A 19320-nucleotide genomic window follows, 5' to 3' on the forward strand; every position below is an offset into this window, starting at 1 on the left:
GAGTGAGTGCGAGAGTGTGTGAGTGTGTAAGTGAGTGAATTTGAGTGTGTGTGAGCGAGTGAGTGCGAGAGTGTGCAAGTGTGTGAGTGCGAGAGTGTGTAAGTGAGTGAGTTTGAGTGTGTGAGCAAGTGAGTGTGAGTGAGTGAGTGTGTGAGCGAGTGAGTGCTAGAGTGTGTGAATGAGCGAGTGTGTGTGTGAGTGAGTGCAAGAGTGTGCGAGAGTGTGTGAGTGTGTAAGCGAGTGAATGTGAGATTGTGTGAGTGTAAGTGAGTGAGTTTGAGTGTAAGTGAGTGAGTTTGAGTGTGTGTGAGCGAGTGAGAGCGAGAGTGTGTGTGTGTGTGTGTGTGTGTGTGTGTGTGTGCGCGAGTGAGTGTGAGTGAGGGGGAGTGAGTGTGTGTGTGTGTGTGTGTGTGTGTGTGTGTGTGTGTGTGAGTGTGTGTGTTTGTGTGTGTGTGTGTGTGTGAGGTCTCACTTTGCCCACGTCTTCAGCATGGTGGAGGGTGCCGACAGTAAACACGTGCTGAACTGCTGAATCTTTGGACAAACCTGCAGAAATTCACCCAGGAATGAGTTCACGCATCACTTGCTACAGATGCACCATGGTTTAAAACCACCATTCAAAAAGGATTTTTTAAAGAAATGAATACTTTTATTCAGCAAGGATGCATTATTGATCACAAAGAAAGGACAGTAGAGATATTAATGTTACAAAAGATTTGTATTTAAATGAAGAACAAAATGGTTTATGGTTTCCTAATATGGCAAACCTAATCAGGGTGATACAGAACTAGTGTGATGCATGTTATTAATTCAGATTTACACCACACACTCACACACACACACACACACACAAATGTACCTGGCCCTCAAGGAAAAACTTTGCAAACAGTTTGTAACGCTCAAGGCCCTCTGGGTAATCCATCTCAACGGCGGGAAGTTTCCAACTGACTCTGACTGCGGAGAGAGAGAAACACACCCGCATCATGTGACTGATATTACACACACACACACCGAGAGACAACGGTGCGGTTCACTCTGAACTCTGTCCTCTTACAGAAGGTGCTCTGCTGTTGACACTTCACTCGGCCAATCAGTGGACAGTACCAGGGGGCGGGGCTTTCCTCCGGGACGCTGAAGTGACAGTATTGTGGGAGGAGCCTAGGAATCCACTCCGCCTGAACGGCACAGACGCCTGCGACAAACAAAACACTCGGCATATGATTGATGTATATGTAGATAGAGCTGTCACAATTGTGAAAGATTTTTTTTTATTAAATTTTTGATTTTTTTTCCTTCTAATGATTTTAGTAAATGTTATGTAAAATAAATATAATTGTATGTGCTTTATATGGCTATTGTTATGTATGTGTCATTTACTATCTTTAAATTAACGTGAAATTAAATTAATTTATGTTCACCAAGGCTGCATTTATTTAATCAAAAATACAGTAAAAATAGTAACATATTGTTACAATTTTAAATAACAGCTCAAGAAACATTTCTTACGATTATGATAATCAATGTTGAAAACAGTTCTGCTGCCATTTTAGTGGAAACTTGCATTTCTTTTTCATGATTTTCAGGATAAATTCACTATCTATCTATATCGGCCAATTAGAGTAAAGGTTTCTTCTGACTAAGGTATTTTCATATTTAAATATTTACAATTGAATATAAACTTTTAAAATATTTATATTTTTGGTCAACTGAGAGTCCAAGGCCACTTTCCATTCACATGGTTTCGAAACCCAGACTATATGAATATCATATTATAGTACTAAATATGATATACTATATATAAATATCATATTTATAGTAATAAAAAATACTGTAAATAAATTATTATTAACTATTAACTTAAGTAATTACAAAACCTTGATTGAGTGCATTTGAAGGACAGTGTATAGAAGTGACATATAAACACAGACCTTTCATGTACATCTTGGTGGTCTCCATGACTTCCTGGTAAACAACAAACTCTGGAAGTGTCTTATGAAGGGCAGATGATGGGTGAATAAACACTGGCTCATCCAACAGAGGAGTCTGGAACACACACATATGCATATAGGTCTTTCTATAACTGTGAAATCAAAAGCGAAATCAGAAGCGAACAGATTTTTTAAGGCACCTTGTAGCCGTTCCTCCACTTGGGGTCGAGCAGTTCCTCGGCCTGCACTCGTCTGGCGATGTGATCTCCTAAACCTGCCAATACAATCTGCCGTAAAAACGTCACCTGTGACTCTGTCGGGGGAGCCATCTTAGTATCCATGTATACGCCAGCGTCGGCGCACACGGCATTCACTGAGTGACAGAGAGAGATGCTTAAATCATATGCACAAGAAACAGAAGACAAAGACACAAATAATAAATTGCATGTGTGTTTTGTGTATGTACCTGCATTGGTCAGTTGTCCTCGTAGTCTTCGGATTTCCAGCATTGCTTTGAACCGAAGCCCATTTTCCTCACAGAACTGACGAGTGCAGCCAGCAAACTCACAAGCGCCGACCGCCCCTAAACACCAATCAACACACGCCATTTACACAAACCTATGGAAGCTTGTTTCCGCCACTGAATAAAACATTTTAAAAGATAATTGCGACTTTTTATCTCACAATTGCGAGTTTACAGAAATAAAGTTTGAGAAATAAAGTCAGAATTGCGTGATATAAAGTCAGAATTGCATGAAATACAGTCAGAATTCTGAGATATAAAGGCAATTCTGACTTTATATCTCAGAATTCTGACTTTATATCACGCAATTCTCACTTTATAACACATAATTGCGAGTTTATATCTCGCAATTCTGACATCTTTTCTCAGAATTGTGAGATATAAAGTCCAATTCTAAGAAAGAAAAAAAAAGACGGACTTTTTTTTATTTTTTAATCTTAGAATAGTTTATATCTCACAATTCTGACTTTAAAACACGCAATTGCGAGTTTATTTCACGCAATTCTGACTTTATATCTCGCAATTCTGAGAAATAACGTCAGAATTGCGAGATGTAAACTCGCAATTGTGAGATAAAAAGTCGCAATTATCTTTTATTTTTTATTTTGTGGCGGAAACAAGCTTCCATACAAACCAGACAATTCAATGGCAGAACAAAAAAGAAAGCAACTGAAACATACACAGAAGAGACTGGCGTTATATATATTTGGCTTTGTTTTTTTAAAGCTACACTGTGTCATTTTTTAAGTTGATTCTTAGCAAAAACCACTTTGTTCTTTCAAAGTGATATGTGCTCATTAATGTGTAATTACTTCTACCAACTAATCAAGTATTCTCGTAAGCGTAGAATCTGCCATTTAGAATACATACGAGCGAGTCGCCATGTTGCGCCTCCATCTTGAAAATACATTAGCCAAAGAGGGACATACCTGGAAATTCAAGCTTCGCCTTTCGCGTTTTTACACAGTGGCACCGTGACGAATGCGAGGGGGAGATTACTCGCGACTGCCGGTAGATTTGAAATAATACGGCCACCGTAGAAGTTAAAACGCCCTCGGAATGGGAGGGACTGGAAAGTAATATTCAGTTGGTAGTCATAAATAATTTCACTGCTAGATGGGAGAAAATCCTACACAGTGTAGCTTTAAGCTGCAGTCCGTAGTTTTTCCTCTCTGTCGCCATCTCTGTTCGAAATCTGCAATTGCAGTTATTCGCGGAATTATCAACTTTACGTGGGTTGTGCCTCGGCACGGCACAGCGCGGATGAATCCAATGTTTTGAGGAGAATGTGCGGCTGTCAGTCGCCGCCGGTGTGGATAATGGCATTCGGAATCACATACTGGCATTCGGAAAATATAAATAAGTTGAAATACTAAAATTACTAAAACTGAAATAAATTAAAGCTAAATATAAATATAAAAAAGCACATAACAAAAGTGTAATTTTAATGAGTTTTGCCATTCAAATGTTGAATAAAGCGGCATTTACACAACAACGGCATTTTTGGGTCCTGAAAACTTTTGAAAACGTGTTTCAAAGTGCAAGTTTGTGAAAACGATACTGTTATTGCCTTCGTGTAAACTACAAAAACACAAATTTATGCAAATGGTGATGTCAAGCGCATTACGTGTTCAGTCTATAGGCGAGTAGTGTTTCTTTACAAAGTGATATCGCCATCTACTGGCCTGGCAGCAGAATACAGAACTTAAAACAAATTTTAGTCGTTCTCACGGATGCGTGTAAACCGGGATCGCTTTGATGCCGTCAAAGTTTGTCATCATCTGTACGTGAAAAATGCGAAGGAAAAACGTTTCTGTTTGTAGTACATCGTTGTTGTGTAAACGTACCCTAAATTAAAATCAAACAAAAGCTAATATTCAAAAGCTAATAATACTAACATCACACTGCTAGAGCAAAGGTTTCTCACATTAGACCTGAATGTCTGAACATCTGACATCAACATTCAAAGTTAGTAAAATCAAAGCCATACCCAGCAGAACCATCAGATCTCCCAGCTGCAGTGCCTGTCCTTGACCGGCCCATAACCTCCTCATCTGAACAGATCTGGCTTTTTTCCCTGCCATCTTAGTGCTCTCCTCCTCGCTGCCCGCAGGCCTGATGAACCAGAGAAAGACAGGACGTGAGCGCTACCGTTCCCTAATGCCTCTTCTGGACCACAGAGACAAAAGGGAAGTGTGTGACCTGTCATAATCCTCAAAGATCTCTCTGACGGTCATGGCGGCCACTATGGTGATGACATACGGCATACAGCCCTGCTGACGGCCCAGCGCTAGCATCTTAGCATAACGCGGTGCTACGGGGAACGCGGCCATTGCACGACCCAGAGGAGTTATGGGACACGAGAGACGCGCCCTCTCTATCGCGCCCAAACTAAAAACACACACACACAGAGAGAAACAGGTTAGGAAAGAATATTCATTTGATGATTACATTTTTTTTCAGCAACATTATAATGAACATTACTATTTGTGATCACCTTTTTAACAGCCATATTTGCTCATACAGAAATGTAATATTTCATAATAATTACTTAAATTCTATAGATTGATATTACAGATATATTATTCACTGACTGTAATTATTTTATGGAACCTATAGTTCATGTGAACTATTTTGATCACATTAAAATAAATATTTAAGTTTTTTTTAAATTATGAAATATTTAGTCATCTTTAGTGATTCAATAATAGTTGATGACCCTTTTGCAATAATATGCAAATATGTGCTAGTTTTCACATTATTACTTACAACAAATTAATTATAACTTCATAAACATGTGAATTTATATTACAGTATTATATATATAGTGTTTATATTTCTTAATCAAATAGTGAATCAATTTGTAATTTTCAATTTAATATTATTTGAGAAAAAATTATTCCCATTTCCCAGTGATATTACAGTTGATTATCAAAGGATTATTTTTAATTACCATTTTATGGGACCTACAGTTCATATTCATGTGTTTATGAACTATTTTGTTACATGAACACTTGACAAATTAAGAAAAAAATAATAAAAAAATAAATCAAATAAACATCAAATTTGTCATGAACTTTTGTAATAACATGCAAATATGTTCATATTTAATAAAACAATGTACATATTTTACTCTTTTGTGTTCTCACATATTTACACAGAAAGGCTGTGACATTTATAAGTTTATATCACTTTTGCAAACGTGTGCATATTACATTTTTTTAAATGTTAACTGGGTATTTTAATACACCAATGTATAATTTTAATGAAAGCAAATGTGGCTGTTGAAATTTCATTTAAAAATCTATCAGTTCGACTTGGAGGAAAGAGTGATGCATGAGTGAGAGCGAGCGTACCGGCCGCGTCGAGGCGGTTCCTCCAGCGCTCCCAGTGAGATCAGAAGCTGCTCGGCAGCGATCAGCGTCTCGGATGAGGGAGGAGTGGGGAACGGGAAGTTCACAACCTAAACCCACACACAAAACACATAAACAAGAGGAAACCACAACCTGTCATGCTGGGATATAATAGTTCATGTGTGATTTTTATCGCATGATGAAAGGAAACCTTCTCAATGTTGAGATCTTTCATCTGAAGGACGAGGTCATCGACGGGACGCCGCGTGATTTCAGCCTCCGAAAACAAACCGAAATCCCCAAACACAGCAGATGAGTAGAGCCTGTGCATACACACACGAATATTAAAGGGTTAGTTCACCCAAACATGAAAATTCTGTCATTAATTACTCTCCCTCATGTTGTTCCAACCCCGTCAGACTTTTGATCATCTTCAGAACACAAATTAAGATATTTCTGATTAAATCTGAGAGCTGTCTCACTCCTCCATAGGCTTCTATAGGTAATCGATATCTGCCATCCCAGAAAAGTGAGTAAAGACATCGTTAAAATAGTCCAAGTGACTACAGTGGCTCAATCTTAAGTTCATTAAGCGACGAGAATACTTTTTGTGCGCAAAAAAACAATGACTTTATTCAACTCTTCATTATCTTCTGTGTTCCTCTGAGTGAGTTCACGTACGTCAGAACGGAGGCTCACTATTGGCCGACGCTGGTCATGTGTGTGATGCTGGCCAATAGTGAGCCTCCGTTCTGACGTACAACCCAGAAGCGCTGCGCTGTTACACTACATGAACTCACTCAGAGGAACACTGAAGAAAATGAAGAGTTGAATAAAGTCATTGTTTTTTGCGCACAAAAAGTATTCTCGCCGCTTGATAAACTTAAAGGTCCCGTTCTATGCCCCTTTTCACAAGATGTAAAATAAGTCTCTGATGTCCCCAGAGTGTGTATGTGAAGTTTGAGCTCAAAATACCCAACAGATCATTTTTTACAGCATGTTTAAATTGACATTTTTTGGGGCTCAGAAAAACGAGCCGTTTCAGTATGTCCCCTTTAAATGCAAATGAGGTGCTGCTGGACGACACAGGGGGCGGAGCTTCATGAGCTCGCGCTCAGTCTGTCAGGACAAATTCATCTCACGGAATGATGATAATATCAGAAACTCTCAGTAACGGCGTTCATTTCGAGTCGGACAATAATGCCTACAGAGTCAGATTGCTGTATAGAGATGAAACAGGTATGGTTTAGGAGTTTAATTACGGTTATTATAACGTATTTGTCATCTGCTTGTAGGCTATGTATCCATTATTTATTAATAATAGCCTACAAGTCTGCTGTCTGAATGATGATCAAACATGTACTGATGAGTTTAATAAAGTTTATTGTACATCACACAAAAGATGAAGCGTCAGTTTTACTTCAGAAAATCACCGTAAGAGCTGAGTAAACACAGTAGGCTAAGTTATAAGAAGTGCGCAAGTAGCCAGTAGAGTTGAGGGAGCATTCCTGTGGGCGGAGGTTAGTCAAGAAACGGTTCTGGTGATGTCACTAATGCAGGATGTAGAGGGGTGTAGTCCAATCGAGACGTTTTTTGTAGTCAACTTCTGTTAAATAAAATATCTCGCTTGGCATTGAACTTTGAGCTTTATAATTTTACAGATATTATTTATGCTCTAACAGCAACATTACACACTAACTAAAGTTTGAAACATGGAATCGCATGCAACGGGACCTTTAAGGTTGAGCCACTGTAGTCACTTGGACTATTTTAACGATGTCTTTACTAACTTTTCTGGGCTGGCAGATATCGATTACCTAGAAGCCTATGGAGGAGTGAGACAGCTCTCAGATTTAATCAAAAATATCTTAATTTGTGTTCTGAAGATGAACGAAAGTCTTACGGGGTTGGAACAACATGAGGGAGAGTAATTCCTGACAGAATTTTAATTTTTGGGTGAACTAACCCTTTAATATCACACCGTCCAGATCTTCCTCTCACATAACCATTCAGTTTCCTTTAAAATACAACAATTGTCAAATTCTGACCTATAGCAGTGGCCCGGCTCTGTTCTGCCCGCCCTTCCTGCCCTCTGATTGGCTGAAGCCTGTGAGATCCAGGTGACCTTAAAGGCAGAGACGCCCGTCACTCTGTCGTAGAATCTCTTCTTCACTCGACCGCAGTCCACAACATACTTGACGCCGGGGATCGTCAGAGACGTCTCAGCAACATTAGTCGCGACGACACACAGACGCGCTCCCGCGGGAGGAGGACGGAAAACCTGAACACACACAGATGAGATGAATAATACAAACTGTGATTTTACAACTGAGAAAATCTTGTCTAAGAAAAACGTCTAAGGATTGAAGTCAATTCACGGCTACTAGATTTGGAAGTATTGTAACATCATTCGTCCATTCATTTCAGAGCATAATTATTAAAAATACCGTTCACAAAAATGAGTAACACCACAAACAACGAAATATCTTACATGTTTAGAATCTGTAATCATTGTGAAAAATAACTATATATATATATATATATATATATATATATATATATATATATTATGTAAAAATTAATTTCTATACAAGTAACATTTCTATAATAATTATAATAAATTACAATAATTAGGTTTAGGATTTTATCATCTAGTTTCTCATGATCTACAAACATTAAACACTATTATTAAATAATTAATTAATTAATTACAAATTAATTACAAATTATATACATTTATATTATAGTGTTATACAGTTTATATTACTTAATGTAAATCAAATTAAATAAATCAAGTAAATAAAGATTTTTTCTCTTATTTTAGCCAAATGAAATTTCTTTACATTTAAATGTATTTAAATGTAAAAGTATGGCTGTGGATATTGAGTTTTTCAAGAAACACAGAGATTAAAAGCTTTTCAATATTACAAATTATTTATATTTTTAGTATTTTTTTATTTATATAAATGAATGAATTTATATTATAGTATTATATAGTCTATTGCTATATCGTAAAGTAAATCAAGTATATATCCATGAATTTCTAAAATGTTTTTTTTTTTGTTCAATAAAAAGTGAAAAATGCTTGTACAATTATTGTGTTATTTGAGGACACTGAAGTAAGAGAACAGAGAGATACCTTTGCCTGCTGCTCGGGTGCCAACAGAGAGTAGAGAGGAAGCACGTAGAGCGGGATCGACGGATCCGCCTTCTCTTCTGACCACAGGAAACCACACACACACACACGCACACACACACACACATTAATTCATATATAGAGTCAAACACAGATTAAACACACCTGCATATATGCAAGACTCTCTAACCCTGATCACTGTCTGGATGATCACCCAGCTCCAGCTCAAGGTCTGAACCCTCATCATCATCTTCATCAATGCCGGCCTGACGATCCTCATCCCCCTCGTCCACAGGCAGAACAGAGTAACTGTCCAGATTAATCCTCGGGAGGGACTGAGAGAGAGATTGAGGCTATGTTGAGAATATAGCCTATGCTAGCACACCAAATATACTGTATAATGCATAATACTTGGTATGTGAAACAGTGTGTGACAATAAGCGTTTCAACTAGTAGTAGTTGTGTTACATAGTTGACTACACATTCTGTTTTAAATGCAAGTGTTCTGCTATCATATCAACAGGAAAATTAGCAGTTTCTTTTACAGCATTTATTAATCGTTGTTAAATGTGTTAAACAATTGTTCATTAACTTAAGCAAGCATTAACTATGGGGTGGTGGTGGCGCAATGGATAAGACACATGCCTTTGGTGTGAGAGACCCGGGTTCGAATCCACTGCGAGACACCAATGTGTCCCTGAGCAAGACACTTAACCCCTAGTTGCTCCAGAGGCGTGCGACCTCTGACATATATAGCAATTGTAAGTCGCTTTGGATAAAAGCGTCAGCTAAATGAATAAATGTAAATGTAAATTAACTTATATGAACAAATACTGATACCAGAACTTAAAAAAAGTGTATTAGTAAATATTTAAATGAATATTAGCTGTAGAAGTATTTTTCTTTGTTCTTTTATGATAGTAATCATACCACATTCTTTTTCTTTGCTCTTTTTGACTTCTTCAGGTCGTCTGTTTCCATTGAATCTGAAAAAGACACAAAGTTTCTAATGTTGGGAAGGCTGCTCATCTACTAAGGAGACTTTCTCTAAACTTTAAGATACAAAAAGACAATGTAAAGTGTTTTAGTTCACGCTACTCCCCAATACTGTCATTTTTTTTAGTTAAAGTGCCCCATTTGGCTATTTTAAAGGTTCCTTTTTTTATTTTGAAGGTCTCCAACAACAGGTTTACATGCATCCAAGGTCAAAAACCACTTTAATTTTCTCATAATATACATTGCAGCTTCAGCTCTAGTCTTTTGTCAGTGTCTGAAACGGTTAAATCAAAGATTCAGTCTCTCTAAACCCCGCCTTTACGAGATCCTGCCATGCTCTGATTGGTCAGATGGCCCAGTCTGTTGTGATTGGTCGACCACCTGAATTACCATATCTGAATTTCAGCTCTGGATCTTCCTCAGCACTTGATGCACATTGATGCGAACGGTAACGGGTTTGATAGCTTCAATACAAGCCCTTACCCTGTGGAAGTGGAAGCAAAGTGGATTTGCTCGAACATTTCAACAACACAAACCAAACTCTTTCAGTCTCAGCGACAACTAAAGTGTTTTAGGGCGGGTCAAAGTACATAATGTTCACATGCAGCCAATGAAGACCATAGGCTGGCATTATGCAAATTTGTTCCATCGTTAAGTAGGTATGTAACAGGAAGTGATCTCTGAAACTTTGCAGATCTTGTACATAAACAAACAGCTTTATTACACACTACAGGAGAGGTAATACCCCTAAAAGCATAATAGGGGCACTTTAAGCATAACGTGTGTGTGTGTGTGTGTGTGTGTGTGTGTGTGTGTGTGTGTGTGTGTACCTGTGTGCTCTCGGTTGGGTCTGTAAGGGAAAGCCTTCCTCAGTCTGCGACACACAGAATGGACCTCCGCTTGACCCGTCAGAAACACCAGAATACCACCTACGACAACACACACGTGTTCAGACATTCATCATCCCCTGTTGCATATTCATTAATCTGTGCATATAGTTAAGATTTTAGTTTTGCATGTGTGTGTGTTTAACCAACCTGGCGGCAGCATACGATGAATCTTGCAGATCTTCCGGAAAGCTTCTCCGGTGTAGTTGTCCATTTGTGTGCGTTTATTGAAATGTACCGTGACCGGAAACTGACGGGCCTCCACCTAGAGACACACACACACACACACACACAGTTAAAACAGGCATATGCTGGACAAAAGTATTTTTCTTGATTATAACATGAAGTCATTTGTATCTAGAAGTCTTAAAAACACAGAATGCTCCTCTAACGGTGGTATCTGGTTCCCACTAGTACTTGGATATTGTTGGGAATCAAATTCAAGGAATGTTTTTTTAATAACAATAAAATAACATACCCAGAACATTTTTTCGAGACAACCTTAAAATATCTCCTACAGAACCCGAACCATAATGCTTATTTTAGGTTTTATTTTTTTTAACAAATAACTACATTTTCTAGAGCGTTTCAGAGAGGATTTTCTGCAACAACCCTAATGCTGGACATTCTCTGTTGGTTATTTTCAATTAAGAACATTGCAAATGTTTTTGTGTGCTGACCAACAGAACGCTTTCTAATGCAGAAGAAACAAATGCACACAGGTTTCTAATGACCTGAGGGTGCGTGAATAATGAGAGAATTTAATAATCAATCTGCAGAATTACAAGACCAGCACTACAGCATTTAATAAAGTGTAGAAAATTAATTCACGGTTATATTGATCAGATAAAAGCAACTTTATAGCTGAAAATATTAAAGCGCTGTGTGAAAAGCATGCATAAACTGCCCTATTATTCATCTGACATCTGATAATGACTATAGAAACGTGACACCTTGATGACCGGAGGAGGAGAGCGGAAGAGCCTCTTGTTCTCAGTGAAGTCCTCCACACGCAGCGTCGCGGACATGATGATCAGCTTCATGGGTAAACCTTTCTGTGGATCACAGATCGCATTACACACACGCCCAACACACAGCTTTACCCTGAACATCACACACGTTCACGCGTGCTACCTTGTTGCGGAGGGGGACGATGCGCGACAGGAGGCCGATGAGGATATCTGTGTACACGCTGCGCTCGTGAGCTTCATCTATGATGACCACACTGTATTTCTGCAGCAGGAAATCCTGAAAAACACACATCATGACATGGATAGGAGGGAGAGGAAGGAGAGGAAGGAGATGCATCATGTTTAAACTGATTTAGTTCTATAGTACATTTAATACGGAGGTTTTTGCTTTATTACTTGATAAACAAACCAATCATAGAGGTTTAGCTGAAACATACACACCTAAGGTCATTTTCATGAGCAATACAGTACTTGACATTTGACCTCTGGTGAAATCTAAACACTGACTATATTAGGATTGTTAGCAAAATCTTTGGAGAACATCCAGGGACATCCTTTTTGCAAAAAACAAACAGTTTAGTCTAAAGTCTAGTCTAAACAGTATACACTTTACAATATTATACTTAGGCAGGTTGAGTATAATACAGTAAAGCTTTAAAAAAACAAAAACAATACATAGTATGCATCATATAATATGTGTGTGGTGCATGTTTGCCCATATGGATTACCTTCTGAATTTCTTTTAGCAGAACGCCATCTGTCATAAACTTGATCTTTGTGTCATCTGTCACATTCCCTTCATACCTGATCTGATAAGACACCACCCTGAACACACACACACACACACACACACACACACACACACACACACACTTATTTCAGTTAAAACTGCTCAGGCTTCATGCAGGATGTTTGTTAAAGGTCTAAAAATAACCGCACACAAATGCAACAGTACAGTGAGCTTAACAGAGCGGCTTAAAGTCAACATGAGATTCATTTTAAACCTTAAAACTGCCTACATAACAATCTGGATGCAAAAAGCAAAATCCTGTCATTATACACTATCGTTCAAAAGTTTAAGGACAGTATTTTCTTTTTTAAATGAATTGATACTTTAAAAAAAAAAAAAAAAAATACATTCAAAATGTTACAAAAGATTCTATTTCAAATAATTTTTTCATCAAAGAATCCTGAAAACCAATGCATCATGGTTTCCACAAAAATAGTCTTTAACACTGATGATAATCAGAAATCATCTGATTAGCAAAATCATCATATTAGAATGATTTCTGAAGGATCATGTGACACTGAAGATTGGAGTAATGATGCTGAAAATTCAGCTTTAATAAATATGTTAAAATAGAAAATAGTTATTTTAAATTTACATTAAGTTTGACAAATCTAAATATTTACAATGTCACTTTAGGTTGAATTTTTATTACTACTACGATTGATAATAATAATAATAATCTGCATATATTTAGTCTGATCATATATTTGATAATATAGGCGTTTGCTAGAGTTTTATGAAAGCAATAAGCTGCTCGGTTCAGGGATTTTAATCAGTGCACGGCCTCTCATGGATTATTTCTTCACGGCACTGATGTCATACCGGCTGGGTAAGTTCATCTCAGTGGCGACACGCTGAGACATGCTGATGGCCGCCACTCTCCTGGGCTCGGTCACAGCAATGATGCCAGCGGAGCTGAGGAACAGAGGGATGAACCGTGAGAGGCAGACGACACAGATATGACACACACACATCGGCTCGCCGGTTCCCATGTTACCTGGCGTATCCCGCCTCATACAGGAACTGAGGAACCTGAGTGGTTTTCCCACTCCCCGTCTCTCCACACAGCACCACACACTCGTTTTCCCTCACCGCTTCCATGATCACCTGCTCCTCCGCCAGGATCGGCAGCCTCAGACGAGCCTCCTGCAATTCACACGAAGAGTTACACACACACACACACACACACACACACACACACACTCCGAAACAAGAGCCAAATGCAAGTATACACCGGAATAGACAGGCAAGTTAATTAACAAAATAAGTCAAAATATTGGTCCCACTTTATAGTGAGTGTCTTTAACTACTATTACTAAATTTCAATTAATTGTGTACATACATGTTTATATACTGTATTTAGAAATACCTGAAGGTAATTACATCTATAATTAATTTCTGCAATGACATATTTAATTGCACCGTTGACACTTTTATATTTTATATACTGTATTTTTAATACCTGAAGGTACTTACATCTATAATTAATTTCTGCAATACATCTTTAATTGCACTGTTGACACATTAACCCACCCATATCACTAAACCTGTCCTAACCGTACCCATACAGCAGAACAAGCGTTCTGCAATTCAACATGAACACAATAATATGTTTTACCTTACAATTCATTTTTTTAATGCAAGTACGTCGGAGTTAGAGACACCTAATATAAAGTGTAACCAAAAACTTTATTAGGAACGGAAACATCACAGTTTAAGAGTGAATGATGATTCAGAACTGAATCAGATCAAAATGATTCAAATCCAAGAGAGAACTTCACTTTACTTGAATCCTTTATGTATGATCAGCATTATATCCCTAATTTACATTTCAATGCATAATGTTTCTATAAATAATTGTGGACAATGTTAATAATATTTGCAGATTCATTGTTACACACAAAATTGGTTGTTTTTCATGTGTTTTGATGCATTATACATTTTAAAGGTGTAAAGCCGAATAGATAAGTATTCTATTGTAATGCATTATAAGGCATAATTAATATATGTATATATACACATTATACATATATACATGTATAAAGAATGCATTACAAACGTATTATTAATGAATTAATACACCCAAAATGAATGCATTAAGAATCATTGTATAATGCATTATATATATAAATGCAGGGCTCCAGACTGCGACCAAATGGTCGCATTTTGCGACCAAAATTTGAGAGTGTGCGACTGAATTTTACACCCAGTCGCACATGTGCGACCAGTAATTTATTTTTTTATTTTTTCACGTTAATCGTGGAAGGGGCGCGTCAATGAATCTGGAATGTGTGGCAGGCCAATGAGTGTGAGAAGAATAGGGAATGGCCACTGTAACTGGCTAATGTGTGGAGGGGGAGGGTCCTAGAGATAATCGAGTGCGCGTAAACGTCCGTGGGAAGGAGACGGAGACAAATATCAATGTCACGGACAGACACAGTCGGATGATGATGATTCAGAGTCAGAGGTTTGTAAGGTGATAAAGGCCTGAACCCACTATTTTCGGGAAGACTGGCTACGAGAATTCAGCTGGTTGAGGTACTGTAAGGAGATGAACTCCATGAGCTGCGAATGTTGCAGTGGCTACCCCAGAACTGCGGGGAAAACGAAGTTTGCAGACAGTGCAGGCACTTCGCAGTTTAAACACTCAATCTCAGCCTCAAGCATAGAGTATGCCGTGACATGTTAATAAATAAAAACAAAATGAAAGTGGAAAAAACTGCGCTACTCAGCACTCATTCTGCTTCACAGACCGTTTAATAGTTCGAACCAATAATAGACAGCGCAGAGCTCCTCGCCAGTCGCGGGCCGATCGCGATCACGCGAAACAGTTACATCGTGGAGATCCAGTGAAGAAATCCATTGAGTTCGCGACAGAATTAATAACATTGCTGCGAGATCCAGTGAGAAACATTCAGATTTGACGCAGAATTCTCTGTTATAAACCATATAAGATCAAACAGCGCTGACGTGGAAACCAGGAGAAACATGTGCAATGAGCGAACAAGTTATTGAAGGCTTTAGGTCCACAGATTAGCAACAATCACCTTGGATTTACTGTAGTAACACTAACTGTAACTATGGTATACTGTGGTTATAACAGTAGCCTACACATATTTTTCCAGCACTTCAAAACTATATTATCATATTTAAATGTTATTTTTAATAATGTGTTGACCAAACATTTTTTGTTCATCCTTTAAAGACCTATTTATAAAACTAAAAGTTTCAAGAAGTAGGGAAACTCACACTTATTTAAAAAAAAAAAATATATAAAGATTAAATTCCTATTGTAAACATAGCTGCAGAGGACGCTTACTGGCTATTTTCACTCCCTAATATATATTTTGTCACTCATTTTGCTTTTGAATTAATATTAAGACATTATGAATGATAATAATTAAAGTTAACTTTATCTATACACCTCAAATTAAGCTCAGTGCTTTGTCATCCCACAGTGCTACCAAATACTTTCTGTAGAACTTAGTGCCACTGCCCTCAAATGTTAGTCTGGAGCCCTGTGAACTTAAAATAAAACTGCACATTGTAATTTCTGTACGTTAAGGCTATTTATTATCAAAGCATTTGTCAGTAATACAGTTATTTTGGGGGAAAATGTGAATAATTGCATTGCAAGGTGATTTAAGGTGTGCCCCTAAATTTTCTGCTTGCGCTCCTAAAATTTTAAGTCAGGGGCTACAGCGCTCCTAATAAAAAAAGTTAGTCTGGAGCCCTGAAATGCTTAAAGTAATGTATTTATAATTAATTAAATAAATATATTTATTGTATATTTTGCTGTTTGTTTGCTATGTAGACCAGACTTTATGCCGATAGTCAAAGGTCTGGTCACACACACACTTAAACGCTAGTCTAGGGTCTCCATGAAATCTAAATTGACAAATCTTATTTTTTAATGAAACATTGCAGTATTTATTATAAATGAGTTATATCATTTATAATAAATGCATATCATTTATAGTGCATATCTCTATTTTTTAATTCGCATGCCTCGTAATCTTAAATCAAAATAACTTCCCCTCCCTCTTTCAGAGACATCTCTTCTCTTCTCTGAACTGATTGGTGGATCAACCTGTCACTCACCAATAGCAAACCACAACCATCCAAACAATTCCCCATGAACAAACTCAAGCCCCGCCCTACACTTATTCTCGTTCCGGAAGCCGTTTCAATCTGATATACGTCCCAATAGAGGAGAAAAGACTCTCTCAACTTCAGTTTCATGCTGACTTTAAAACAATCTGGTTCCTGTACCTGAATCTCTGGAAGTCGGTCAACGGGAATAAACACGGCGGGTTTACAGTCTTCTTTCTTATGCGTTTCCTCCTTAACATCTTCTTTCTTCTCTTCTTTAACATCCGTCTCTTTCTGTTTCACCTCCTCTGTCAGCGCCTGTTGCTCTTCTGTGGGTTCTTCCTCAGGGGCTTTTTCCTCGTCTTCCTCAGATGAGTCTGATCCCTCACTATCATCCTCCTCGGATCTCTCTTTCTCCTCCTCCTCATCATCATCATCCACCGCTCTTCTTCTCTTTCTGTTGGCTCCGCTCAAACTGCTGATCCTGGCAGTAGATGAAACACCTTCCTGATCTTCATTCACAGATCTGCAAGCACACACACGAAAGAGAAATGACAGATTTGTCCACATCAGCTGCTCAGAAGTGGCGATAGGCTGATCTCTTACTCTTTGGCCTGGTAGAGTTTGTCTCCAGTGCCGAGTTTAGAGGTGGTGTACAGCAGTTTGAGCTCGGACTCGGGCAGCTGAACCTCAGCTAGTTTAGACAGTATCTCTGCTCTCTGTGGAGATATCGTGAGAAACATGAAATCAATTATAAATAACAAACAGCATCAATCACAGATTCTCTCTCTCTCCTTACATGGGATTTCTTTTCTTTCTGCTCCAGAACTTTCTCCAGGTTCTTCCTCTGTTTCTTTGTCAGGGCTCTTTTCTTGGGCACGGGACGCTCCACTTTTTGTTTCTTGGTTCTGGTGGCGGGCAGAACGAGAACGTTACAGTCGTCTACTCCTTTAAGCTCGGCTCCATCTACACAGAATCACGTTACAACACAACAACGTGTGTGAGAGAGCAGAAAGACACACTAAATATCTTTAAAAAACAAGCTCTTCAGCTGCTTTACCATCATAAAACTCTTCTATATGATTCAGTGGACATTATAATAATCAGTCATACATCTAAATGAATAATTGGTCAAATGTAGAAGCAAAAAAGCATATTACAGTATAAACAAACTCTATTCATATTATAATACTTGTTCTTTGATCTTAAAGGTATAGCGGAGGATTTTTTACTTCCGGGTGGATCACCTATACTATTGGTCCTCCTAATTGTCAATCATTCTGGTGAATCAATCAAACTTTTCAAAAAGTGGAGAGGGCGGGTCTTATCTAAAATTCGGAAAGATCCTCCGCTATACCTTTAATATAATAACTATATCATTCATCATTATTGTCTACATTAATGTGCTGATTCCTGCTTCCCTGTGGTCGAATTGAATTTTCACAGAGAGAAATATAATATAATATAATATAAAATATTTTTAGTGTTTGAAACACACTAAAACTTTATAATAAATCATCTTAATAATGACAATAATACTTAAAAATTGTGCTTTATTTTGTGACAAATTTTACATTTAATTTTAATGAATTGGAAGCAAAAACAAAAAAGAATTTGATTAATAAATGAACAAAACAAGCATGCATATGCATCTGTAAATATACACCAAAACTGTTTAATTCATTGTGACCAACAGAAAGTGTTTTATGGGTTTCTTGTGCTCTGTTAAACACAAAAGAAGATATGTTAAAGAATGATGATGCTGTTGGACCCCATTGACTTCAATAGTTTGTTTTCTTCTACTATGGAAGTCAATGGGGTCCATCAACTGTCTGGTTACCAACATTCTTTATCTTTTGTGTTTAACAGCGCAAAGAAACTCATACAGGTTTGGAACCACATGAGGGTGAGTAAATGATGACAGAATTTTCATTTTTGGATGAACTATCCCTTTAAATGAATGGTTTCCACATCGCTAATAATATCCTGTATTGCAGATCAAGCATCTTACCTTGTATCTCCACCTGCACATCTGTCTGTCTGTCTCCAGCAGCTTTCTGCACAGATGTGCTCTGCTGTCTGCCCTTCCAGTTAAACTTCTTTCTCAATCTGCCCATGGCAGAACTCTACAGGCCAAACACAGAACCTGTCAAGAACATCTTTCACAAGAAACTCTGCAAGTGCCATGAAAATAAAGTCACCGTGCAAAAACAAAATGGTCTATAAATAGGCTTCATTTTATTTGTGTTTTAATTTTGGGATGAAACGTGACATCGATATATATGACTGGACATGTTTTTTGTGAGTTTCACCCCTGACAATCTCATCTTTTACCACTCATTTGAACTGATTCGAGTATTTTCTGTTATAATGTCAAATATAGCGATGATCTTATCATAACTGCTCGAGTTCTTACAGCTAGATGTTTACACTGCTAAACAACTCAAAATCACTGACACTGGAAAAGCTCTACTTATCAAACATACACGACATTGACAAGGGTCATTGCGTCCTTTATATGCATACAAATAATTATAACCTTTTGATCTAAATCATACAGTAACAAAATCGGAAAAACTCACGTGTCGATCCTGTGGTGATGTTGTGCAACTTTAAAATGAGACCGACGCGCTTCAACAACGAT

The 19320-nt window shown here is 37.8% G+C and overlaps 1 protein-coding gene across 2 annotated transcripts in view; it reads right to left on the reverse strand.

The window, feature by feature from the left end:
* The window catches only part of dhx37 (DEAH (Asp-Glu-Ala-His) box polypeptide 37), a 22374-nt gene extending 3060 nt beyond the window's left edge, over positions 1–19314 (reverse strand). For both annotated transcript variants that reach the window (XM_081349381.1, XM_081349382.1), the window contains exons 1-26: positions 19259–19314; positions 18688–18802; positions 17476–17642; positions 17283–17395; positions 16857–17202; positions 13582–13730; positions 13407–13499; positions 12523–12619; positions 11958–12071; positions 11777–11878; positions 10974–11088; positions 10767–10865; positions 9871–9926; positions 9131–9275; positions 8944–9020; positions 7853–8085; positions 6016–6127; positions 5808–5914; positions 4654–4842; positions 4442–4566; positions 2395–2511; positions 2129–2301; positions 1929–2043; positions 1055–1192; positions 860–954; positions 473–546 (exon numbers count right to left, since the gene is read on the reverse strand). In XM_081349381.1, coding sequence (XP_081205507.1) covers positions 473–546; positions 860–954; positions 1055–1192; positions 1929–2043; positions 2129–2301; positions 2395–2511; positions 4442–4566; positions 4654–4842; positions 5808–5914; positions 6016–6127; positions 7853–8085; positions 8944–9020; positions 9131–9275; positions 9871–9926; positions 10767–10865; positions 10974–11088; positions 11777–11878; positions 11958–12071; positions 12523–12619; positions 13407–13499; positions 13582–13730; positions 16857–17202; positions 17283–17395; positions 17476–17642; positions 18688–18793 — 3257 coding nt within the window. In that variant the 5' untranslated portion in view covers positions 18794–18802; positions 19259–19314. The remainder of the gene's footprint in view (positions 1–472; positions 547–859; positions 955–1054; positions 1193–1928; positions 2044–2128; positions 2302–2394; positions 2512–4441; positions 4567–4653; positions 4843–5807; positions 5915–6015; positions 6128–7852; positions 8086–8943; positions 9021–9130; positions 9276–9870; positions 9927–10766; positions 10866–10973; positions 11089–11776; positions 11879–11957; positions 12072–12522; positions 12620–13406; positions 13500–13581; positions 13731–16856; positions 17203–17282; positions 17396–17475; positions 17643–18687; positions 18803–19258) is intronic.
* Between the last annotated feature and the right edge of the window lie 6 nt (positions 19315–19320).

The sequence above is a fragment of the Scardinius erythrophthalmus genome (assembly GCF_964197995.2).
Source record: "Scardinius erythrophthalmus genome assembly, chromosome: 20".
Classification (NCBI taxonomy): domain Eukaryota; kingdom Metazoa; phylum Chordata; class Actinopteri; order Cypriniformes; family Leuciscidae; genus Scardinius; species Scardinius erythrophthalmus.